The following is a 26960-nucleotide window of genomic DNA, read 5'->3' as shown; positions in this document are numbered from 1 at the left end:
TATCACAAAATGATAATGTATTGTTTTGCAAATAAGTCATGTAACTAAAAAAAAAAAAAAAAAGAAGTTATACTTCTTTGGCGTAACAAAACAAAAACAAAACTTGTGATAAACTAGATTCTTCGACTAGCTCTTAATTATCTTGTTAAATTACACACTCAAGAAAAAGGACCGCTTATTGGAACGCCGTTGGTTTATTTCTATACACTTTAACTTATATTACTAAATTATATAATGGTTTCTCATTGTTTTTATTTTTAAAGTTCCAACTGTCACTTTGACGTTTCATTGTTTGTTTACATAAGGAATTGCACATGGCCGACAATAATAAATTCGCTGCCTAGGCAACGGAACAATTCTAAACTATAATATTACACTGTATAATCGTCACGATTGCAGTATCATACTGTGGCGTAAAGGTAGTGTGTTCGGCTGATAACCGAACAATCAGTGGTTCGAATCCAATCAAGTGCATTTTTTTTCATGTGAAAAAATAAATTATGTGTTACATGTCACACGCCAAAAATACACTCTGATCTGATTTCCCAAACGCGCCAAAAGAAGTATAACTTCAAAAATAATTTAGAGACGACATTTGTTCAAATGTTACATTTATTTTTTTGCTAAGATATAAGGTAAAACTTGGTTTTCAGATTGTATGAAAATCAAATCACGACCTTGTAAGAAAGATGAGTTTAGGGTACACAGCTTAGGTGTTTCTGTGATTGTTTCACTACAACCTATTCTACTGTTTCACTACCTACACTATTATAATAGGGCCTCGTGTCAGATATAGACAAAAAAAATATACCTGAGTTGTATGTGATTAGCATATTATACAGTTTTAATTGCGAATATACAACCTACTGATTTGTATTCATTCTACAATATACACAATGGAAGGTCATACATTAAGTTTTCAGTAATGTTGAACCTTTCAAATGGCATTTTAGATATTATTTTATCATTAAAAACATTTAATAAGATATTTATAATTTTTTTAGAAAACATGACTTGTAACAATAATATACTGAATAACTTTACTGTATTTTGATATTATCTTGTATCATAATTCTATTGCAATTTGACCCAGAATTGTTTACTCATTCAAGTACATTTGAATTTATTTTCCAAACATTAGAAAATATTGCGGCAGTGTTTGTGTTATAGTTATAGTATGATCGCTTTCGTATTTATTATTGGCAAGTGAGTTAAGTATTTGTTACGTTAAAATAATGTTAATAAATAATAATTATTGCGTTTTGCATTCACTACCGCCAATTATAGGGATACAAACAATTACTTCTAATCTTCTGGACAAAGTGGATACATAATATTTAATACATCGTATGTCATTAAAACATTTTATCTTTCGCACCGTAGTATTAGTGAAGAAATTAAAAAAAAATTATAACTTTCAATCCAAAGTTTTGTCACGTAATTTTCTTAAATTAAAGAGAAAAAATCACAGGCAATCATGGCCTGGATTCAAACAGTGTTTTGAATTATTGAAAATATCTAATTTTTGTTTAGGAGAGATGAAGTGGCAGCGATACGGTCTCATGTGCCGGTCATTGACAACCACTGTTATATTTTTAAATAAGCATTTAGTGACTTATGACACAAAAATACTTCATAGAACAAAATTCAGACTGTAAATATTGTAATAGTGTGTGTAGTCAGATGAATTTATTAATAGACACACTATATCATGCATACATACAAACACACAGCACATTCAATTTAAAATTCAATTCAGAGAGGTTGTGTTATCAACTTGTTTACAGACTGGTTTATCAAAAGATAAGTCAGCATTGGTGAAAACACTTTTTAATTCAACACACTACAGAGATGGCTGTCAAATTATTGCTTAAAGAAAGTTTTAAGAACCTCAGAGGAACAAGATGTTTATCACAATATTACCCTATTGATGAAAACATATTTGGCCTTTCTAGTGAACAAATTCAGGTAAAGTTTAATTATTTTAATGACAAATTTAATATCATAATAATATGATATCAGTTTTTTTTTGTTATAATCAAATACCTACGTAACTCAATACAAAATCCATTTACATTGGTAGTAGGAATATATTTTAAACCTTGTAAAATGTTGGCCCTATTATTGGAATTGTTCAAATTGTGTTATTAAAAAAATAATAAATTCTTTAATATTTAAAATAGATGTAGTATTCTATAATCAAATCATGATTTGACATAATTTGAATACTTACTTACAATATTGTATTGCAAGTCTACAGTTATATAGGTACCTATAGTGAACTTTGTAAATTATAAATTCAAGACATTCACAACATTACCTACATTGAAAAACATGAAAATAGTATTTATTAAACATTATAAAGAACAAAGGAATATAAAATGCAGTATTCGAAAAACTGTATAAATTATTACATTTATTAATAAGTTATTTTATTACATTACATACTATCAAAATATAAGTTGTGAAGTAGTTTGTAAAAAAACAAGACAGCTCAAGGACATTTTTACTTGCTTGTGCAGTTAAAACTACACAAAGTTGCCATCAACAATTTTTATTATTGATGGCAGAACAACTTATTCAAAGATTTTTTCTTTGATAAAGAAGCAACTGATTAAGTACAATTTAGGTCTGATTTAACAAGTATGTATAGGTGCCTATATACCCAGGGCCTTTCAGCAGTGTCGTCCCTAGGCAAAGTGCTGTCTCTAGGCAGACTTAGGGCGCTGTCCCGTTTCATTTTTAACTGTTCAAATTTATGACAAAACCTGCTAGCAAACAGTGATGGTATTGGGTGCGTGGAAGTTTATGGCACTGACAGGTTTGAAAGCACCCTTTTGAAAAAAATCTTGTCCTTTCAGAGAAAACTGAAGTCTGGGGCAACTGGTAACCCCCCCCCATTGTCCCATAATCTTTTACCATAATGTCTATTATGTCGTATTTTTAACCCCCCCCTAATTACCCTCGACGATATTGTGTTTTCAGATTCTTTTATATTTTCTGTTTACTTTTTGACATCACATTTTCACTGACCCCCTCCCCCCCCCCTTCATCATAAATCATCACATTATATCAGACCCCCTCCACCCTAGAGCGTGACGTCATATATGGACGACCCCTAAGTAGGTACCTACACTAAATGCTATTTCTCCTTCTACTCTCATAGATATTGGAAGCACACTAAGTAATTAATAATATTTGTAAAACAATGAGATTTTTATATGCATTGCATTTTTACAATTGAGGCCCCTAAAATCATGAAGCCTTGGCCAAGGTGCCCCCCTCTCAAATAGCCTGTGTATTCTTATATATTTTGTGATAAGTTAAAGATAATAACAAAGCCCATGTCTATGATTGATTAGCATCTGAACTTAAAGTAAGATAATTTTATTGTCAGTGGATAAACAGTAAATGCATTGTATCAATAATAATCTGTTTGTCAATTTCATTCCAGTTAAGAAAATCTGTTTTCGACTTTGCACAAAAAGAGCTTGCACCAAAGGCACAAGAAATCGATAGAACAAATGAATTCAAGGATATAAGATCGTTTTGGAAAAAGCTTGGTGATCTAGGTGCACTAGGTAAAAAAAAAACACTTTACTTACATATTTAACACATTCGCAGACACGTATTAGCTAATACATGTTACTGATATGACGCATTGAAATTATTATATTATGTTTTACTTTTTTTTTTTAACTTTTCGATTTAGATACCTACATATATAGAAATGAAGTCTTATGATACAACATTAATTTCTACTGGAAATATGTTTGCACTGTGACATAGGTAGACAGAGAACACACTGTCTTAATCCAAAATACGACTTCTATAAATGTCGTGTCGTATTCCGTTCCACAGTAGAGGACGCAATCAAATGGATGTACTGTCATATCACATTATCACTGGCCTTCTTCGCGCTTAGGTGGAGATGGCAGACTGTGATAATTTCATGGCCAAAGAAGCGGGGGTGGGAGACAGAAACGCACGGTGTATGCTGTTGAGGCTGGTTTATTTTATCGTAGTTAGTTATTTGCAGGGTATTTTAATATTTGGTCATGGGTAATGTCGATTTGGTGGGCTGCAGACGTGGCGTCGCTGGCTGGAAATGCTGGCTGTTCCACGTCCGAGGCAAGAGAGTCAGGGCTTGCGGCTTGGCGTGCTGCCGATGTGGTCTTTTGTTTGCTGGAGATGCTTGATGCTTGAGATGCTGCTGGCTAGTCGGCGTCCGAGGCGAGAGAGACCTTTTTCGCGCGCATCCAACTGACAGATCGGCGGCGTCCTCGCGCTGTCGGTCGCGAACCTCTGTTTTACCGATGGATTGACTAGTGGCGGCGCGAGCAGCCGTTTTCGAAAGACCGCGTCTGTGTTTTGGCGGGAGCGTGGACGAATTCGAATTTCGGATTTTGAGGAGGCGGGCTCCGCTCGGCCGAGGGTTGCGAGAACCGCGAAGAGTGGACGTAGGCTGTGGTGTTTTGGGAAAAATGATGGTTCGGTCCGTCCTTTGAGGTGGTCTCCTGTGGGAAACCTTTATACGGTATCAACATCTCACAGAAGACGACATTTATAGACGTCGTGTCCGCGAACGCTAAGGACAATAGGCCATACGCAATCACAACCGATAACTACATTCACCAATAATCGGCACTCACTAGTACTTGTATAGGAACATGTTTAACACAATCAACATCCCATACAACCAGATGATGCCTAGTCCAGACCAAAATTCACCTGTTCATGAACATATACACAGGCACACATTTGTTTTTCCCTAATGTACAATGGCGATTAGAGATAACCAAATTGACTCCTGAGCACTACACCAATAAGTTTTTGACTGGCCATGGTGGATTCGGTATCAAGCTCAAAGGAGTTTGGAATTTCCACCTGATCAACATGTCCATGTGGCGGGAAGTACAGGATGCAATCGACATCCTCTGGGAATGTCCGAGAATGTGCTTCGTGGGGAAGAGATGCTTAAGTCAGTCCAACCAGCTGTTGGGCCCATCGGGTCGTCCGACCTGGTCGCCACAAAGGCCAACTTTATAACTTTTCAAAAAATTGCGGCGTCTTATTGCGGACGTGAAAATCTCTCACATAGTTTTTGTTTTATATTTATAATTAAATTTTATGTTATGTTAGTTCTGTATGTTTTTCTCTCCCATGGCACTTTTATTAACTTAAGTCAACTCAGTCAAAGCTCAAAGTCAAAGGTGGCCGAAGACTTGGGTATCTACTCTTGAGACATTACCAGGCGTAAAAAACTGCTGATGCTTCACATCCAAACATAGGGCCTCGTGATACGCTTGATTAAGACTGAGTGTGGTGCAGGTCGGGTTGCTTTGGAGGGGTCATTGTTTGTGTTGTTCATGAACAAATGAACATTTAATAAAAACCAATTTTATTAAAAGTTGTATAAATATTTGTATAAGAGAACATGTAAAATGTTTTGATACAAATTTCAATGTTTTTGTATTCCGTTTATGTGAAATAATACTGAGAAATAAGTATGTCCGTGTATGGTGGATAATTTTGAGTGTGAGCACTGTATTTTTATTCGTTTTATTAAAAATTATTTAAGGAATAACTGCTGATCCCGATTTTGGAGGGTCCGGTGGGAAGTACTTAGACCATGTTGTCATTATGGAAGAATTATCAAGGTATGTAAAAATTGTATAGAATTACAATCATCAATTATTGAGGATATTGGTTGCAAAGTCAGTTACCTTTAGTTTTTTTTTCCATTTTTGTCAATAAATTCATTCTTCAAGTTTTTTTTCCCATGTGTTAATCCATTCAATATAAATGTAAACTATGGTGTTGTAATAATTTCATTATTGTCTATTTTAGATCATTGTATTTTGCTTTTTGCAATTTTAATTATTTAACAATATTCATGTGAAAAACAAGTAGGTATTATCCCATTTGCAATCATTATGCTTAGTTCAGACCAAAGAGATTGGAAGACTAGTCAAATCTCTTTGGTTCAGACCAAGAACTTAAGTATGTAAAAATTGTTTTCCACCTGCAGCAGAATACAAAACAACATGGACGTTTCCATTAAAAATTTTGGGTGTTCATAAATGTTAGCATAAAAATGTTCATAAATAATTTTTGTACAACTTCAAAACGGTTTTTACAAAATCTTTATATTTCCGCATAATATAATATAATTTAAATTGGTCTGAACTAGACTTCCAACTATAAGGGCTAGTATTTTTTTTTTTTTTGTAATTGACTTTGACCCTTAAGTTTCAAATCTTACTGTCTTTTTATTTGGGTGTTATAATATACTCTACTGAACAACTGTAATAATTGCAATAGAGGGCCATTCATCGCACGCAACCTTTCAAGCTTAAACCTCGTATAATAGAGCATGCTCAAGGTCATGGCATTTCTCTCGGTCGAGTGACAAATTCTACACGTCTCTCCATGTTAATCTTACAGCATGTAGATCGATCTTGTATCACCGTTGCAAGGCGTCACGAATGATTGTTCACAATGCCGAATTCTGTGCATTTTAGCTATAAGCAATTGGATTCCCCACTCTTGGCGTCATTCTAAGAACATATCAATTTTAGCTTCCAATCACTTTATATTAAATGTTATCTCTAGATTTAATTATATATACAGTGGAGCCCGATTTTAAGGAAGGTAAACATAGTCACTTCAAAGGAAAAGGAACATTCTCGAAAAGGTGAAAGAACACGCTGTTATGTGCACGAAATCAATTCATTTAATTTTTTTAATAAAAAATTTATCATTTACCAATTTACGTTTTTTCTCTATTTACATTTTTTTTGTTGTCCTTTCAAAAATGTAAAACCGGAGTTTCACTGTAGGTACATAAATTATAATATTCATTAGTGTTTTGTTTTATTTGAAAGTGTATTTTTCGAAAGAAACAATGCTGAACTTGTGTTTCAGGGCGAGTGCAGGTATTGCATTGTCCTATGGAGCCCATTCTAACTTGTGCGTAAATCAAATTAATCGAAATGGAAATGCTGAACAGAAGTCTAAATATCTTCCTAAGGTAAGTCGTAATTAACTTTATGGTAATCATTATCATCACCATCATCATCGTAATACATACAATGCGGAGTATTTGTGGTTACCTGTGCACCATCCTCACCACATGCGATCTTCCTCGCGTACGATTCTGAAAACCCTTTCCGGTCAAAAATGTCCACTCTGATCTTTTAAATTTTTCCCTTAAATTATTTTAGTAATATTTTGATCCATAGGTGGTCAATATGTGACTGATGAGGGTATTGTTTAATTTTATTTTGGTTTTCTTTGAGAGGAATCTGATCTGTCATCGTACAACATAGTAGGATTTGTTTGCCAGAGTAATTCTTCTAATTTCTTGGGAGATGTCATTTTGAGGTATAATGTGTGATCTACATATTAATTGTATTATTATTATATCAAACTATTTAAAAATATATTGTTTTTCCTATTAATAAGATGATTATGTAAAACAGTAATATTATCATAATTCTATTACTACAATATGTAATTATATAATGTCCTTAAAACTGTAAATGCAGTTGCAAATCCTGTATCTGGTATAAAATCACATGTAATTTGATCCAGAGACAGTAGGTATTGCCATTTATTAAAATATACTATATTACTATTATATTACTATTTATAAAAAAGTCCCTCACTATGCTATTATATTATTATGATATGCTGAGTAGCAAAAATGATAATTTACTTTTCACGCTCATTGGCAATAAATTATATGACCAGCGTTATTCATAAGAATATACTTTGTTTCCAGCTTTGCAGCGGAGAATATATGGGTGCCCTAGCTATGTCAGAAGCCGGATCCGGTAGTGATGTGGTTTCAATGAAATTAAGAGCAGATAAAAAGGGAGATTATTACGTACTCAATGGTAATAAATTCTGGATTACAAACGGACCGGATGCTGATGTTTTAGTGGTATGTAAACTAATAACATATTTAGCCATGTACTCACGAAAGTAATAGGTTTGGATAACCGGTTAAAGCAATTCATTGAAATGCTAGAATAGGTAACTGTACTCACAAAAATGCTGCAATAATAATATACTGTTAAAATTTTACTCTATCTCAGATTTGGTGACCAGATCATTAGCAATGTGATATTCATTAAAATGAAAATATCAGGGAACACAAAATTAATGGGAACTGGCTTACCCTACTGTGTGTGGTACAACAGGCAACGGATCTCGAGTGTGGAAAAATATGGCATAATATTAAACACGTGTTAGAATTATGTTATTTTCAATAGTTATGATAATAATATGCATAAAAATTTGTTATGTATTCCAATATTGAGTGCCGTCGGCATGCATTGTTATATTTGGGTTTTACGGTTTGCACGCCTTAAAATACCCTGTTTCAAAATATTGGTCCACGGCATTTATTAATCTGTTCTGTGGAGTATATTAAAAAAATACGAAATGAAAGAATGGTGATTTAAATAATTTATGACATGTGAAAGACTGTTAAATACAAATACAAATACAATACAAATGTCTGGTGATTTTGAAACATTAATTAATACATTTAATAATTGGAGCATCAGGAATAAATCAAATTATAGCAATCTAATATCTGTAGCAACAAGAATTGAGTATTTCAGAGGCGTTGAATCGGTTCATCCTTTTTTTATTATGATTCATTTGGAATACTAAACTCATTTTTTCAATTTTTAAGACTTACTGCCTTATTCATTACGCATCAGAATATCTTTGATGCTTAATGCATGATGTACTTAATTTAAGTGTCAACGAGCGATTTCTAATTTGTTATTGTTGAAAATTCCATAAGCACGTTAGTATCGAGTGACATGGTTGACTGGCTGATTCGAAATCAAAGCAATCCATTCTATCCACCTTATCATGTAGGTGTGTACAAAGTGTTCTTTAAAGTATTTAGAAACGCAATGACCTCCATTGACACCCAGCCACAAGAAATTCTCATCTTAGAAAAGGTACTTGGTAATGTTTTTTGTACACCGTATTAGGGCATCTGTTGAAAAATTATTATATTAAATATGTTTAGAAAGAAGTTCTCTACAGGGTTAATATAATAAATAGCGTAATAAGTACTTTATTTTAAATATTTTTTTTAATATTCAGTTTGTGACATCTGTTGATTGAATCGTTAAGTAGTCAAATATTTATTAAAACAGTTCACTGCATAGAAAATAATTAAATATTCATGTTTCCAATCAAATTTAAAATGGAATGCATATCTATGGTCACCAAGAAGATTGACCCTTTTTTTATCGGTGATGAGAATAAACACTTTGTTAAAATATTTACGAATCTTTGAAGCGATTTTAGATGCAGGATAATACAGGGAACAGTTTTATTACAAATTATCATTAATTGTATTTTGACATATCGTCGCTATAGGATTTGTTTCCCGAATATCCATTTTTGTCGAAATCGACATTTTAATGCAGTTCAATTTCTTTTATCGAACTCTACCGAAATCATTTATAAAAACAATATATTTTTATCTAGGAACAGAGATATTTTTTTAAAAAACCCGAATACACCATGTTAAGTTACAATTACTCCGTGGTGTTCTCCCGAATGTCCAACTATTCGTACCTGAATATCCAAGTTAATTTCGGTTGAAATATATCTCTCGCTGAGTGTTTATTTCCCGAATATGACTTAAGCCAATCAAACCGCGCTCACGCCGTGCATCTCGCTCCCACATTCACGCTGTCTAGCTCTAAAACAATCACGCCCACTTTTATATTTTTTGGCCGTCCGGAGACTTCTTTCAAATTTCGTCTTATTGATATTGTTTTTAACGTTACTATTGTTTTAATAGTGAATTCATCAAATTTGAAGAGATCATTTATAGCTGATACATCACCAGTTCGCCCTGAACTTAGAGTAGAGTTGTGGAAGTGAGTATTTTAACCTAAATAACTGCATTTTGTTTTGATAAATGACACAAAATCCCAACGGTTATATGAATTCTACAGTATGACCGGCAACTACTATGACGTAAAAAATAATTATTATTTCAAATTATTATTAATCAAACATTGTTTGTCTTTATTTTACTTTTAATCTAGGTAAGGCGATGCTATTATTTATTTTTGAATGCGCTGATAGTTAATTTAATTTAATATGTATGTTAGTAACTATTTATTTGGTGGATATTATATACTTAGGATATTGGTACCTACCTTATATTAGCAGCCAATGGTAATTAATTTATACATGCTATTATTTTGTGTTGTTATTCCTTACAATGGTAAATATATAATATTTATTTGGTGGTTTGTAATAAGTTTAATTGTCAATTATAGAAATATATAGATATAATAATGTACAGATATATATAAATAGTTTTTTTTTTTTTTTTTTGGAAAAAGTATTAATATAAAATTGTTAGCAAGTACGAGTCAGTACCATCATAAAATATTGGAGAAATGACCGTGACGTCGGTTAGTAATTGAAGTAGTAGATACCTTATAATATAATTATTTTCTCAGAAGTGATTTTAAAAAATTATGTAAGTATGTTCAATTATTAGAATGGTACATTCTTAAATCTTGTGAATTATTCGTTCAATAAAAAAATAGTTAATTACTTAAAAACTATTTTATTACTTAATCCGAAAAAAACCGAAAAAGTGGTTGCCGCATGTTATTATTACATACGAACTTGGTGAGATCCCCGGGGTTCCAGCGGCTAGCTCAGGTGTCCATCGAACCCCGGATTCACAAAAAAAAGTACGATATATTTGAGGGTGGAATTAAATAAAACCACGTCTGTCTCGTGTAACTTGGTATTCCTTATATTTTACACTTTCTTTACATGTTTAGGTTTTTACAATTAGTTACGCAGGTCCGTATATGTCGGAAAGGGGACGCTTACTAACTTTCTTTTTTTTTTAAATTTCGCGTACCGACGCCGTCCAGCAAAAACGACTCTCTTGATTGGCCAAATTTTATCGCATGATCTTTGATTCGGCGAATCACGAGCCTGACCCTGGCGCCGGCGCGCGAAGATTTCACGCACAATGCGCGGCAAAATTTATTATATTTAAATACTTATATTTAGTCTTAAAATTATCGCTTTCATCCATCATCATTTATACTTTTTAAATTAAATTAAATTTATCTTAATTACACCTCCGCCCAATATGCGATTTTCACACACCGGACGAAGGCCTTTACTTATGATTAAAAAATACTTACGTGGTTGAGCAAGGAATCAGATTAGATGTTTTATGAAGCCGTTTCTAGAGGTCAGGGTTACGTTTCGACTTGAGCTACTAAATGATTATTTTACACCGGGAGAAGCCCGCCTGTAACAGGGGTGTATCAATTCGCCCCATCTGGATTAAAGTCGAAAGGTACGCCCTGATCTCATCGGCCACCCATCCAATTCCTTGTTCATCCGTTAAGTACATGGCATGATAACAGTTTATAAAAAAATTCAACTACAATCTAACTATTCTAACAAAAAAAAAAAAAAAAAAACTCTACACAACTAACTTTACGTATTGTTTCTATATTTATTTTAATTACTATTTTCCTGCTCAAAGCAATGCTCCTGAATAAGTCAGAGTTTGATTTATTTTCCTTTCTTATTATCATTTGTCATAATTTATTATTATTTTATTTTTCTCCTGTAATGTCGTGCGTTTATTTTGTTTTCGTAATGTTTTTGTTATTCTTCTCGTTCTTTTATACTAGTCAGCGGAGGGGTCGTGGAGCTGCAGTCTTCGACTCTTGGGCTGTCGAGTTTTTTTGTATTCCGAGAGGCTACATTTGTAGACGTTTGGCCCTCGTTCGGAATTATTATTTCGTGTTATGTTTTTCTTCTTCTGGTGCAATAGGAGCGTACCTCGTTTGGCGTCGTCTGCCTTTGCAACCAGAGCGTGGTAGTGGCGTTACTATTGAGCCAGGCTCGTTCCGAGCAGCGGATATCTTCCTGTGGAAAGTTTTCCACTGATCTGCTGGTCTCTGGAGTATCACCTCATAGATGGACAGGTACTGTGTCTCCATCTGTTCCTATTACTGCGGGCAAGGCATCGTATAGCGGTACAACGGCCAGGCTCGTTGACGGCGGCACGGCTTTCCCACAGGTACTAGGATGGATTTTCACAATAAGTATCCTTTTCCCTTTCTTTTTTTTTTTATAGATGGTTACACTTCGGAGGTACCTCTTGATGTTTCACGATATCTTTCAGGCGTCACGTCCCTAGTCTCTCCATGAACCTGCGCGAGAAAGGAGAGTGCGCACTCTCCACACCATCAAGCTTTGGTATCATGAATTTTCGGCTACGCTGCCTTTGGATGCGCTTACTTCGAGAGGTGGCTCCCTTTGTGCTTCCAAATTGTCTTCATCTGTATTTATTCTTTCTCTTTCTTTAGTAATTTATTCGTTCATTAGACTTCCTGTACTTTAAATTTATTCGAGTTTACTTTATTAATTACTCCTACCCCATACATTAAATAGCTACTAATTTTATATAAAATCTTCCCATTGTACTTATGGTACTTACTATCACTTTTAATATTTTACCCTAATACCCATAATTATTTTGCAACATTGTATTGACTGTATAAATCACATTGATATTAAAAATTGAAATATTCCACCCTCTCATTATATTTATTTCTGAATCAGTACACTTAAAACTGTGTAATTAACTTTATTTTTAGTGAAACCCATTTTCTTTAAAAAAAAAATTGTTGTTTCGTTTTACGCGCCCGACATCCTATTCCAAAAGCGCGCCGCGCCGATTTGCGGTGCCTCTCACGTTTTATTATTATTATTTTTTTTTTCATTATTGAAACCCCGTTGAGAAATTTACGGCTTATTGACTCATTTTTTTTTTTTTTTTTTTTTATCACAAGCATACAATCTCTACTTTCATCCTCTAATACCTAATTTTAACGTATTATTAAAATTTCACTTATCAACTATAATATACACTTCGTCGAGTGATGCCGTATTATTCCCGTTCCGTTTTCGCTGTGTTAAATTTACGATTGGTAATTTGTAAAGAAATAATAGTGACGGTCGTATACTATTTTCTTCGTTTCTCTTTGGATTCAAATTATTAACACGGCGTAACTTTGAAACAGGTTTCGCGCTACTGTAGAATATCCTCTTTCCCGTTTATAAAATTGTTTGCGATTTTCAATGTTAATGTTTTCGAATTCATTCATATTTACTTTATTTGAACGGAAAGAATTGGCGTCACTCTGCGAAGCGTTATTTTTAAAACTAGAATGTACATTTTTCTTACTAATGAACTTAAGTTTACAAGGCTCAGAAAGTGGGTCCTTAATTAACTTTGTATCCGTAATTAGAAGAATTTCCGGATGTTTTATTCATATAATCTACACATTTCACTTCCAACAGGAACTCGGCGTTCACCCTTGACTCGAGGGTTGGCGACTGGTCCTGCTTCATCTCCTCGTGGTCGAGCCTGCGCCCGCACAGCTTCTTTGATTCCTCTCAGCTTGCGCGCCTTCTCAGCCCTCTTTTGAGGCTCCCTGGCCTCCCGTTTCCTTTTTTTCTCCTCACCGAATATACCGTGGTCGAATAGGGTACACAACATGTTAGTGATACCCTAGGAAAATCGGCATTTTGCTCGCCGTTTTTCGTCGCGAGTGGGCCGTGGCCTCTACGAGCCCTCCTCGCTGGATACCGTCGATGATGTGTCTGGTCTCCATAGGTGGGATTTGTGCAGCCATTCGTCGTACTGGAGACGCGCTGGTGCTACGGTCTCCAGCACGACGCTAGGCGCGGTCAGCTCCGTATGTGGACTGTCTTCGAACACCAGAGGGCTCTCCCGGTTTGATGTTGGAGACAGCACTTCTTCTTTGATAAGGGTCACGTCGGAGTCCACTTTTTAGTTAACCATTTCTTGGTTGTTCCGGCTCCTGGATCATAAACTTTTATTTAGCGTTCGCGGGCGTAAATTTTATTTCGCGGGTTCGGAAGAATTAATGCGATTCTTCACGCCCCATGTTGCCAGGCGCCATTGACATCCCCGGGGTTCCAGCGGCTAGCTCAGGTGTCCATCGAACCCCGGATTCACAAAAAAAAGTACGATATATTTGAGGGTGGAATTAAATAAAACCACGTCTGTCTCGTGTAACTTGGTATTCCTTATATTTTACACTTTCTTTACATGTTTAGGTTTTTACAATTAGTTACGCAGGTCCGTATATGTCGGAAAAGGGACGCTTACTAACTTTCTTTTTTTTTTAAATTTCGCGTACCGACGCCGTCCAGCAAAAACGACTCTCGTGATTGGCCAAATTTTATCGCATGATCTTTGATTCGGCGAATCACGAGCCTGACCCTGGCGCCGGCGCGCGAGGATTTCACGCACAATGCGCGGCAAAATTTATTATATTTAAATACTTATATTTAGTCTTAAAATTATCGCTTTCATCCATCATCATTTATACTTTTTAAATTAAATTAAATTTATCTTAATTACACCTCCGCCCAATATGCGATTTTCACACACCGGACGAAGGCCTTTACTTATGATTAAAAAATACTTACGTGGTTGAGCAAGGAATCAGATTAGATGTTTTATGAAGCCGTTTCTAGAGGTCAGGGTTACGTTTCGACTTGAGCTACTAAATGATTATTTTACACCGGGAGAAGCCCGCCTGTAACAGGGGTGTATCATTGGGTAATTACGATCATTAAGTATTTAAATAGTAGAGGTAATTATTAACAATTATCGTGTAAATAAATATAACATTTGAGGCGCGTACTTTTTGACCACTCAGTAATCTGTGGGCCGTGCAGCAATACGTTACGTTCTTAAATCCCGAACGTCCATGTTTTGTCCCGAATATCCATTATTCTGAGAGAGCGCTAAAAAATTCCCGAATATCCACAGTGTGTACTTGTAAATAAAACGCATTTTCTGTGCATTTAATGATTTATACCAGTATTATTCTTGGAATCTATTCTTAGATAATGTTGCAATCATACAGTATAGAAAGAATGATTGATACATCTACTGATATTAAAATATACGACAATGAAATTTGTTTTTCGTCTCCTGTAAAATTGACATTTGGTCTATTCGGGAAACAAATCCTATAGCGACGATATAAGAATAAGAAATCATAACTTCTCAAACATAGAAATAATTTCGTGGAGTTACACTTATTGCTCGAAATGTGAAAAGTACGGCATTTGTCAATCATTTTATCAGTTATCATACAAAAAAAGATTACACTTTATAATCAGCGGCGGCTCCTCTAATACCATCCAAGTGCTACGCACCGCCTGCATCTTTGAAGACATCGCTCAACTTTTCATTGTTATTCATATGTGTATCACTCACTTCACGAACTATGAACAATACTCCGTTCGTGCGCAAAGCGATTATGATCCAAACAGATTTTCAGTTTACACAGGGTTACAATGAGGTCATTATATACTTCTTAAACCGTGGTCGAATGTTCCCGTAATGACGTTTGTGTAGAATTTTTTACACACTTTTAGATCGGCGCACGAAATTAGGACTCTAGAAACAAAAACGCCAGTTTCTGTTTTATAACAATGTTGGCGAGTTAATTTTTAACAATTTCACATTTAAGATTTAATGAATCGCCAAACTTTTACGAAAATACAAACTACCGCATTTATTTCTAAACCACTCAAATACATTCAATAAACAAAAAAACACATCAGCGGTTATTTATTTGGCTGAAGCATTGTTTGCCCAGAGCGTAAAGTCATAAACCGTGACATTTATTTTTCTTTATTGATATTAAATCGTTTACACTGTTTAAAAACTCGTTTTAAGAAATATAATAAATAAACAATGACATATTTAATTTACCTTCTGAGAAGTTCAACGTTTCGGTCTTTTTACACTAAGATATTATCTTAGCTTATTGACACGGCAGCCTTCGGTGATTAAGGTAATCATGGAGAGACACTTTACGACCTTTACGTGGCTAGGAAATGTGTTCCTGATGCCACCAAAGAGTGTGACACTGCGTACCCTTATGGCACAGCCTCAAGGGTTCCGTTGCCATGGCCGGCCCTCCCTCACCCTGCAGCGGTGCTACAAAAGCGACCTACGTGCTGCAGGTCTGACATGGCGGGAGGCGCAAGAGTTGGCGTTGAACCGAGGGAAGTGGCGTGAACTTGTGTTTGCCCTATGCTCCAATGCTGGGTATAGAAGGTAAACCATTGCGCACTACCAGAAAATGCTATTCTGAAGACCACCGGCCGCCACTGATACAAGCAATTTTTTTTTAATCTTTAGGACGTAATTGGTTTTTTATTTAGCATTAAACTTAAAATTCTCTAGAAAAAAAGTTTGTTAACTCTTTTTATTTATTTTATTTTGAACCTCCCTATCTCAATTTAAATATTTTTTTTTTTGTCTTTTAGATCAGATTAATCATATCATTTTCTATTTAAGCGTTGGACTATAATGCCGTGGGTCCCAGATTCGAATCCTGGGTCTGGCAAGTACACATATTGTTTTTCAATTTGTGTGTGTCAGGGTATGGACCTAATAGGTTGAGCAAGTGGCTGACATCCATTTCTCGTAAAAAACAAAATCTGTCAATACAAACCTCCACTCTGTGGAGGCCCATATTGATCCTATCAGGATAGAATAATAATTATTAGTTACGCATGTTTGAATCATCTATGTTCAATCTAAATATTAGCATGTTTTATTTTTATAGGTATACGCAAAAACTGACATCGCAACCGATAAACCGCAGCACGGCATTACAGCTTTCCTTGTTGAAAAAGGATTTGATGGATTTTCTGTTGCCCAAAAGTTAGACAAGCTCGGAATGAGAGGATCGAATACATGCGAATTAGTATTCGAAGACTGCAAAGTAAGATGCTTAAAAGACTTCTTTTTATTAATCTTGGGGTTTGGCTCAACATGGCATTTTTTTTCATTGGCTCTACAATCCAATGTGAATCATGGTTGACTCACGAAGAGGTATGGATGTTAGTCACTCGCTCAATCTATTAGATCCATGCTCTGGGTCCAAATAGACATTGAAAAATATGTGAATTTGTTCAAGCCTGGATTCAAACCTGAGACCAACGACTTGTGGATTCTTCCTGTCCATCGCGAGCATAAAATGCATGTCAATCTTAATTTAACTTACTTGGAGATTGTAATTTATTGTAAGTACCTGTAGATTTCATAAACAAAGGTTCGTCTTAACTTAATAACTCTATACTTATCATAATGTTTGTTACTTTAATTGTTTTCAAACAAAGTTTTTGTTAATCATCCTACAATAATTTTGAGCTGATAGTTATTTCAGGCTATAAACCTTTATAATGGAGTTCTACCAAGTAAACAGAAATTGAATTTAGCTTGTTAGCATGTAAACATGCTCATACAAATTGAGTTTATGTTGCGATGGGCAATTAAAATTAAAATTTGCCACAGTTAATAATATAATAGATTAAAAAGTAATTGCCACATCAAAAAGTATTAATATCGTAAGCAAGCCAATTTTTCCTTTTTCTACCATCCATGAAAAAAAAATTTGGATATAATATACCTATTAAAAAGCTCAGAAGTTACACCTTCCACCAAGTTTTCGAAGGCAACATTGAATCTTATGGAGCAGAGAAGGAAAACCAAGAGCGATAGACAGGCACAAAACGATATGGAGTTTTCATCGCTTTGCAAAACCCTCCGAAGGAAGATTAGAGAAGACCTTCGTAAATTCAATGTAAACCTCATACAAGCAATTGTGAAAGCAGGCAGAAGTTTAAACAAAAACAAGCAATGCTTGTCGATAGGAAAACGTCAAATCACAGCACTAAAAGCAAAAGATGGTTCTATCGTCAGAAATTGGGAACACTTGTTAAGCCGAGTTGAACAGTTCTACAGCGATCTCTACAGTGATGACACTGACAATACGACTATAGACTTAGATCTTCAGAGAAATGGAAATTCGGAAGACCATACTCCCGAAATTACATCCTGGGAAGTAACCCATGCTTTAAATTACATGAAAAGTGGGAAAGCCCCCGGGGAAGACGGTTTAACGATAGATATCCTCAAAAAAGCAGGAAAGGATGCAAATGAAGTACTTGCACAATTGTTCACAGCCTGCATATGCAAAGAGGATGTCCCAGAGGTATGGAAAAATGCCAGCATTGTCATTCTTCACAAAAAAGGTGACAGAGAAGACCTAGCAAATTATCGTCCAATAAGTCTACTCCCTATTCTCTACAAGACGTTCACAAAAATTCTCTCAAACCGTCTGCAAAATGTACTAGACGAGAACCAACCGAGAGAACAAGCCGGATTTAGAGGAGGATACAGCACTATGGACCATATCCAAGTCGTCAGAGAAATCATAGAGCGGTACCAGGAATACAAACTGCCACTATGCATGGGTTTTATAGACTATGAGAAGGCGTTTGATTCGATAAAGAAATGTTCAATACTCGACGCACTCAGAAAACAAGGAATCCCTGGACGCTATATAAATATTTTCAATAATATATACAGTAGCGCAACAGCATCTGTAAATCTCCATAAACCATCGCGCAGATTTCCTATCAGCAAAGGAGTCCGACAAGGTGATACAATCTCACCTAAACTATTTACAGCTACCCTTGAAGACTTATTCAGGCAACTTGACTGGAATGACAAAGGGATCCCCATAAATGGAGAATACCTGAGTCATCTGCGCTTTGCCGATGACATAGTAATTTTCTCGCAAGACTCAGAAGACCTCCAAAGCAGAATGCAGGAACTCGCTGAAGTAAGCAACAAAGTAGGTTTGAAAATAAATGTAACAAAGACGAAAGTCATGTTCAACTGCTTTGCAGGCCAAAAAGAGATCCTCATCAATGGCACTCAGCTCGAACAGGTGAAAAGCTACATCTATCTGGGACAACAAGTATCTATAGATGGATGTATATTTGATGAAATTGTTCGCAGAGTAAAGCTTGGCTGGAGTGCTTTTGGCCGCCTGAATAATGTCTTCAAAAGTGACCTTCCACTGTGCCTAAAGCGCAAAGTGTTCAACCAGTGTGTGCTTCCCGTGATGACATATGCGTGTGAAACATGGACCCTAAGTAAAAGAGAGATCCAGAAACTTAGAGTAGCACAACGTGGTATGGAGAGGTGCATGCTGGGCATAACGCGAAAGGACAAAAAGAGGAATGAGTGGATAAGGAAGCAGACAATGGTTTGCGATGTAATAGAGTTTATTAAAAGCCTTAAATGGAGATGGGCTGGTCACATAGCTCGAAGAAGAGACAATCGTTGGACAAATCTAGTCATCCAGTGGTATCCAAGAAGTACAAAACGTCCACAAGGTAGACCTAGAGGCCGCTGGATCGATGAAATGATAAAGTTCTGCGGAAGTACGTGGCAACGCAATGCATAGGACCGAGAGAAGTGGAAGCAACTTGAAGAGGCCTTCATCCAGCAGTGGATAGATTCAGGCTGATGATGATGATGATACCTATTATGTGATGTTGAAACCAATAGTACCTTATGAATATAAGACCTGGAGCCTGACGGGAGAGTAGTAATAATCAATACAAGTATTTTACAATAAAATTTGTCAAAGAATACTTGGACCGGTTAAAAACGATGTGTGGTGCATCTCTACTAATGCTAACCTCTTCAAACAATTTATGCCCATGCATATATTGAGGGCATGAAGACTCATAGACGAATGGGCAGAGATGTAATAGATCAAGAGCTCTCCATAGCAATGGACAAATGATGCAGGTAGACTGGGGCAAGAATGAACTGAAGCACCAGTCAAATAACATTTCAAGATCACCACTAATTTGTATTATTTTTTGTTAGGTTCCTGCTAAGAATATTCTGGGTGCAGAGGGAAAGGGTGTTTACATTTTAATGTCCGGTCTTGATCTGGAACGCCTTGTTTTGGCTGGGGGTCCACTCGGCATTATGCAAGCGTGTGTTGATATTTCATTCGAGTACGCTCATACAAGAAAACAGTTTGGGAAAAGAATTGGCGAGTTTCAACTATTACAGGTTAATATTTTTACTTTTATTTGTATTATTAAATACAGTCATCATAGAACAAAAAAATTATAAAGTATGAAAATGCAACTATTATGACAATTCATTTCGATAATTCAATTCAATTCGATATTGTGTGGATCCTAAATAAGTTGTCAAACATTCTTCTGAATTCTGAGTTGAGTAATCTACGCAGTTTGGAAATTGATCCTTATTACAATGCAAGCAGTGTTCATTTTTCTGTCACTTTCATCTGCATTTATCTGTTTATTAAGAAATAATAAAAAAATATGAAATGATTCTGGTAGACGAGACAAACTAAAATTAAATTTTGCAGTAACTTGATTTTTCACATACTTTATGAATAATATTCAATACCTACATCAATGGTTCTACAAATAATTCATGATACTAATGCTCCATTAAATTAATATAGAATACACAGCAATAAAATGAATGTTTCCATTATAGAAATATAGAATTACAAGAATATTATTTTGATTGTATAAATAGCGAATAATAATTCATCGGAAATGTTACTCGAATATAAGTTCCCGGTCTGTTAGAATCTCAATCTTATTGTACCGAGATTCGGACCTCGGAAGATTATCATAAGTATTGTACCATAACTACTGAAACATACTATTGTACTGACCATTTCGCCGCAAATAAAACTCGCTCCTGCATCCATCTTCGACTTCTTCATCATCATCCTCAACACCAAGACCTATGACACGTCGACGACTCCCACAGTGGTAACACGCATCGAACCCCATACTATTTTAAAAAAAATAATCAGAAAATGGATAAATTTTGACCAATACTAAATTACCTAGGCCTGCACACATTTTATTGTTTTTTGTAGACCGTCAGTGCTAGCTACTATATTTTATATTCGAGCTTCAAAAATTTTTTTACAATAGATTTATTTTTATTACAGGGCAAGATGGCCGACATGTATACAACACTCAGTGCATGCAGAAGCTATCTGTATAGTGTAGCCAGAGCTTGCGATATGGGACATGCCAACAGCAAAGACTGCGCTGGTGTTGTTTTGTATTGTGCTGAGAAATCTACTCTAATGGCATTGGATGCAATTCAAATTTTAGGTAAAACTATTCAATGTATAAAAAACTAAAAAATGATACTAATGCTGAAAAAATAAAATAAAGGCACAAACAGATGCATAGAATGTCGACATTATGTTAAACTAACTAATTATGATCCCTGTGTATAGTGACATGTTATCAAAACAATTAATAACAAAGCAATATTGCTTTTCTCGATCAAAATATTTTCCATTTTTAAAATGATAATTTTACACAAATTATTTAAATATTAATTCAGATACAATCGTTAAAGTATTAAAGCCACAGAATTTTAGGTTTTCCTAGTATTTGGAGAATATTTCTTGAATTATAAGTATTGCAACACTATGTCAGCAGAGTACAATTGATAGATGTCAAGTTGGTTTCAATCATTTTAATAATATAATAAGACATGTTTAATACTATTAGTTGTATATGCGTTGATAATAAAATGGTACTTGAACCCAATGACGTTAATATGGACGAAGCATCTGGGAATAAAAATGACACTCACTTTTTGGTCGGGTCTGCCGAATGGCATAATCTGTTCGAACGCCATTATAATAAAGGTGATATTGCTATAAATTCCCGATGCTTTTTGTCGGGTCTGCCGAACGGTTCGGTTCGAACGGGTTCGCTCAAATGAACACTGACACTAGAAACACTGTTTTAACGCAATTACAATAAAGGTGATATTGCTATAAATTCCCGATGCGTGATATCGCATAATGGAAATTGCGTGACGTCTACTTATGCATGTGCAAATGTCGCTGTGCGTGAATTTACTTGCTAGCTACTGTATTGAGTGTGTTGTCCATTAATAATGTCATTGCTAGAACCAATTATTATGTAACTACTTACTATATTAAAATTTTGTTGCCATGGTCACTTTTTTCAAATTTCACCGCCAATGGAGTCTCACGATATCATTGTGAGTTATTTATTTTCCATCCAAAATCGACTGAATAACGCACAACCCGACTAATATAAATAAATATAAGGAAATTAAATTATCTAAATTAAATTTAAATAAAATATAAGTACATTCCCTATTAATATACTATATTTTTATTCATCAAATAATTCACAAGATTTGGGAATGTAACATACTTTTATTGAACATATAATTTTAAAATACGTCAAATTTATACCTACCTACTAGAAAAATATTACAACTTAAATTATAACTAAAATTTGGAGATATCATGACGTCGGTGAGTAATTAATGTAATTGATTGCCGATTATTAATCCAATTTGTTGATCACTTCAAGATGTAAAAGTTGCTAGTTAATTTCATCGTATTTAGGTAGAATGCACATGGCTAAATTGATAAAGCGTAAATCCAGCGAATCCGGTTGGGTGTCATATGTTTTCAAAAAGATTTTTTCACATGTAGGTATGTACCCAGGAATTAATATCCCTTTGTCTTTTTAGGGTACTTACACTAATTACAACACACCAAATTATAAGCTAATTATGGTGGGGTAATAAAATTTGTTAGAGTAAGTATGTAAAGTACCTACTTGTCGAGGAACATAATTTTTTTTATCATGGATATCAACAGTTTTTATGGTCTATCTCAAAAATTTTCTTCTTACAGGCGGAAATGGATACATTAATGATTACGCTACCGGAAGATTTCTACGAGATGCAAAGTTGTATGAAATCGGAGCTGGCACATCTGAGGTTCGGCGAATGCTTATCGGCCGAGCTATAAACAGTGAATTCCAATAATAATTTGTTTATTAAATAAAATCATTTTTTATATATTTATTATTGTACCTGCATTGTTATGTAAATAAATATTTAATATTTCCACTAATCTATTATTTTCTACTTCACCTTACCAATTATATTTATTAGGCATTATTTTTCCACCAAATACGAACCATTGATAATAAAAAATTTATTACAATAAGTACTTACTTAATCATACGGTTTTAATGATATTATCTATACATAAATGTTAAATTGTTTTTTATTACCTACTGAATAATTGTATCCAACGGAATGGGGTTCGATAAACACATCTACTTATCAATATTCACATGAGTGCATTTAACCAGAAAATGAAAGATGTGTGTTCAACTCCAAGGTCAGATTAATTCTATAAAAGACTTTGGTGACACAATAAAAGAACACAAAAAAAATAAAAAATAAATTAGTACAGTTTAGATAATTTAAGAAAGTTATGATTTTATTATATATTATTATGTTTGATATTCACCCAATACTTGTTATTATTATTAATTATTATAATATAACTATAATTATTAATTTTAAATATAAATATTATAATATTGAATATTAACATAATATTAATACTATCGACCAAGGGTAGGTACTTGATGGAATTTGAATTTAAATTGTAATGGATTTAAGTTTTGTAATATTTCGTTTGAGTAACTCAACTCACATGGAATAGTACAAAACTTAAATCTATTAGAATTAACGTAATATATTTTTGAGAATGGTCTCTAGAATGAGTCCAAAATATCGAGGAAAGAAAGAGGATGAACATAATATTGTGATAAATGTTAAGATTAAATAAGCATCATAATAACCACTCCATTTCAAGATCTGATAATCCTGTAATTTTCTGATATCCCAGAATATCAATGTTAAGTTGCTGAATATTCTTTCCATATCCACATAAATCTTTTACAGTGTAAATGTAACATTGCCAAAATATGTAAAATGCTGAACATATTTAAAAACACAAATAAACACCTAAGTATATAGTTCATCTGCACAATTTCCAGGTTTACACTATAAATAATAATATACCTAGTCCATGAAAAATCTGTCAATTTTTTGTGGTGCCCCTCTGATACCTACAACTGATACTGATCACATAGTAAATATTAATAAATTAGTAGCCATGAGGTTCATCATTATACGTAATTTTTTGTTTTAATAATGTTTTATTTATCTGATACTGTTGTTGACTTAAAAAATATTTTTATAGTAATCTAAGCATCGGGCCATCTTATTTACATCTTTCTCTATATCGACGGTCCCTACGTAAACTCGGACATCTACCAAAAAAGCATTTTTTACTTTTTTCTGCCAAAACACTTAAAATAAATTCCCCTTTGATATACAATTAAGGGGGGACATGCTCGTCGAAGGTCAAAATTGAGTTTTTATTGTATTTTTAAACCATGATCCTGGACACTCCTTAAACGTTGTAGATAATCTATTTATATAATTTAGAAGCCTAATTATCCTTTATATTTATTTCAAACATTTGATGACTGCATAAAGTATTTTTGTTTCATAAAATAGTATTCTTTTAAACCTCTCGCTCTAATGTTTTAGAATATAGTCATATTTCGGTACATAACTGTGCAGTGGTGTTAAAATTTTTTACATTTATTAATTTTTAAACGCATTTATAAAACCATTAGTATAATTTATTACGAGATAATTTTAGTAAAATAATTACGATAAAAAATATATTGATAATCTCTATGATCCCAAATTTGACAAGAATTAGGCATTTTATTATTCAAAAAATCGGCAAGATTAACACATTTGAAGATGATTCTAAAGATACTTGTTATAAGCTATGTCTTTGACCATTCAAGTGTGATAAACATCTTATGAATAATGATTGCTTTATAATAATTATTGACCTAAGAATAAGGTAGTGTTTTTTTGAAATACGCCATTTCTTTTGGCATTCCCCAGTGGTTAAGCTACAACATACAGCCGTAGCCATAAATTGACAAACTATAATTAAAGTAGGGAGTAAAATTATGTTAACGCGCGTGTTTGAACATGTACCTAACCAAATTTTTTTTAATTTTTTTTTAAACTGTACATGTTCAAATACGCGCGTCAATATCATTTTACTTCCTACTTCAATTATAGTTTGTCAATTTATGGCTACGCCCGTATGTTGTAGCTTAACTACTGGGGAATGACAAAAGAAATGGCGTATTTCAAAAAAACACTACCTTATTCTTAGGTCAATAATTATTATAAAGCAATCATTATTCATAAGATGTTTATCACATTTGAATGGTCAAAGACATAGCTTATAACAAGTATCTTTAGAATCATCTTCAAATGTGTTAATCTTGCCGATTTTTTGAATAATAAAATGGCTAATTCTTGTCAAATTTGGGATCACAGATATTATCAATATAATTTTTTATCGTGAATATTTTACAAAAATTATCTCTTAATAAATTATAATAATGGTTTTATAAATGCGTTTAAAAATTAATAAATGTAAAAAATCTTAACACCATTGCACAGTTATGTACCGAAATATGACTATATTCTAAAACATTAGAGCGAGAGGTTTAAAAGAATACTATTTTATGAAACAAAAATACTTTATGCAGTCATCAAATGTTTAAAATAACTATAAAGGATAATAAGGCTTCAAAATTATATAAATAGATTATCTACAACGTTTAAGGAGTGTCCAGGATCATGGTTTGAAAATAAAATAAAAACTCAATTTTGACCTACGACGAGCACGTGGGCCGTTAAGAGAGAAAAAAATCTCACTTATTAATTTCGGAAAAAAATGTACGTAAAAACGGACAAATACTGTAATTTTATTAAATGAACCGCGTAAACACGGATATGTTAATATGTCCGTATTTACATCGGACACCAGACAATCACTTCCGGTCACATAAACAGATATAATATGCCAGTTGTCTTTATGTACGTCGTGCAGGTGGTCAGTTGTCTTTATATACTCCGTGCTGGTGGCCGTTAACAAAGTACGTTAGAAAAGCATGTGTATTATTTTGACTGTTTTCGTTCGTTATATCAGAGAATAGGTATATTTAAATTGTAAAAATCCCCGAAACAAGTATGGCCTTCATAAACTACAAAAGTTGTTGTTCATTGTAATGAACACTGGTAGGTGTCTACGGACTTCACAATCCTTGGATTGTCCACGCATATGCGTGGATACTTTTTCATTATTGTCGGTGAAAACAACAATTAGGTAGATACTTAGTGTCATAAACGTAATCCGTCCCCGGTGGCATCCTGTTCGATCGGATTTTATTGCTTAGGGTCGTAATGTTGATAAAGCAGATGCACATCTACATTATTATTGATAAAAGAAGATTTTTTAAATAAAATGTTAGCTAATAGGAAGATAATATTCTTCTAAATAGTTAAAATTATGAGGATTTCAATAGTAATAAGTAAAGTTGCTAATAATTGATATGAATTCTTTCCCACATAAAGTGAGACATGTGGGAGTTGTCTCATTAACGGATGTTTTTAAGTCAGCGTAAAGTCGGACAACTACAGTTCTATCAAAAGTATATAATTTAGAAAGAATGTAATACTGAGTAAATAAACTGTGTATATTATTTATAATACTCCCTGAATTTCAGGTGCCTAGTAATAAAAACATAGAAGTTCAGTAGAAAACAAACTATTTTTACTTCAAATAGCTCTCCTGTAAAATTACGTTTTTGTAGATGTCCGAGTTTACGTAGGGACCGTCGAATTATGTTCCATAGTAAAATTAATTATAGAGAAGTAAGTATAGAAAAAGAATGAAAATTTGTCACTTCAACTTTCTGTTTGTTTCTAAAGTAAAGTTTGTTTTTTTTTTTAATAAAAACGGGGCCGTGTGTAAAATATATTTGGGAATCTCTGTGTTAGACAAACTCCCTTTTAGCCCCGCCCCGCTACTTGGTAATAATATTATAATTATTATACATTTTTTAATTTTCGCGCCAGAAAAAATATTTGTATGAAAGAGGTTTTTATAGACAATAATAATTCTAGGTTAATTTATTTATTGAAAAAAAAATATTCTAATTACAAGAATAGTTCGGATACTTACTTACTAGATAAA

General features: G+C 33.9%; 1 protein-coding gene across 1 annotated transcript; it reads left to right on the top strand.

Moving 5' to 3' along the window:
• The first annotated feature begins 1825 nt into the window (after positions 1 to 1825).
• LOC147068577 (isovaleryl-CoA dehydrogenase, mitochondrial) lies at positions 1826 to 22933 on the top strand. Its single transcript, XM_085952544.1, has 9 exons — positions 1826 to 1968; positions 3455 to 3581; positions 5582 to 5660; positions 6928 to 7033; positions 7787 to 7948; positions 16722 to 16880; positions 19847 to 20038; positions 20967 to 21135; positions 22716 to 22933. Exons 1-9 carry the CDS (start codon positions 1852 to 1854, stop codon positions 22847 to 22849), a joined length of 1245 nt encoding a protein of 414 aa, XP_085808670.1. The 5' UTR covers positions 1826 to 1851; the 3' UTR covers positions 22850 to 22933.
• The last annotated feature ends 4027 nt before the right edge of the window (positions 22934 to 26960 follow it).

Source organism: Rhyacophila brunnea, unplaced genomic scaffold (assembly GCF_057557595.1).
Source record: "Rhyacophila brunnea isolate RB1 unplaced genomic scaffold, BYU_Rbru_1.0 scaffold_3, whole genome shotgun sequence".
In the NCBI taxonomy this organism is placed as follows: domain Eukaryota; kingdom Metazoa; phylum Arthropoda; class Insecta; order Trichoptera; family Rhyacophilidae; genus Rhyacophila; species Rhyacophila brunnea.
This window is presented reverse-complemented; position numbering and strand designations above follow the sequence as displayed.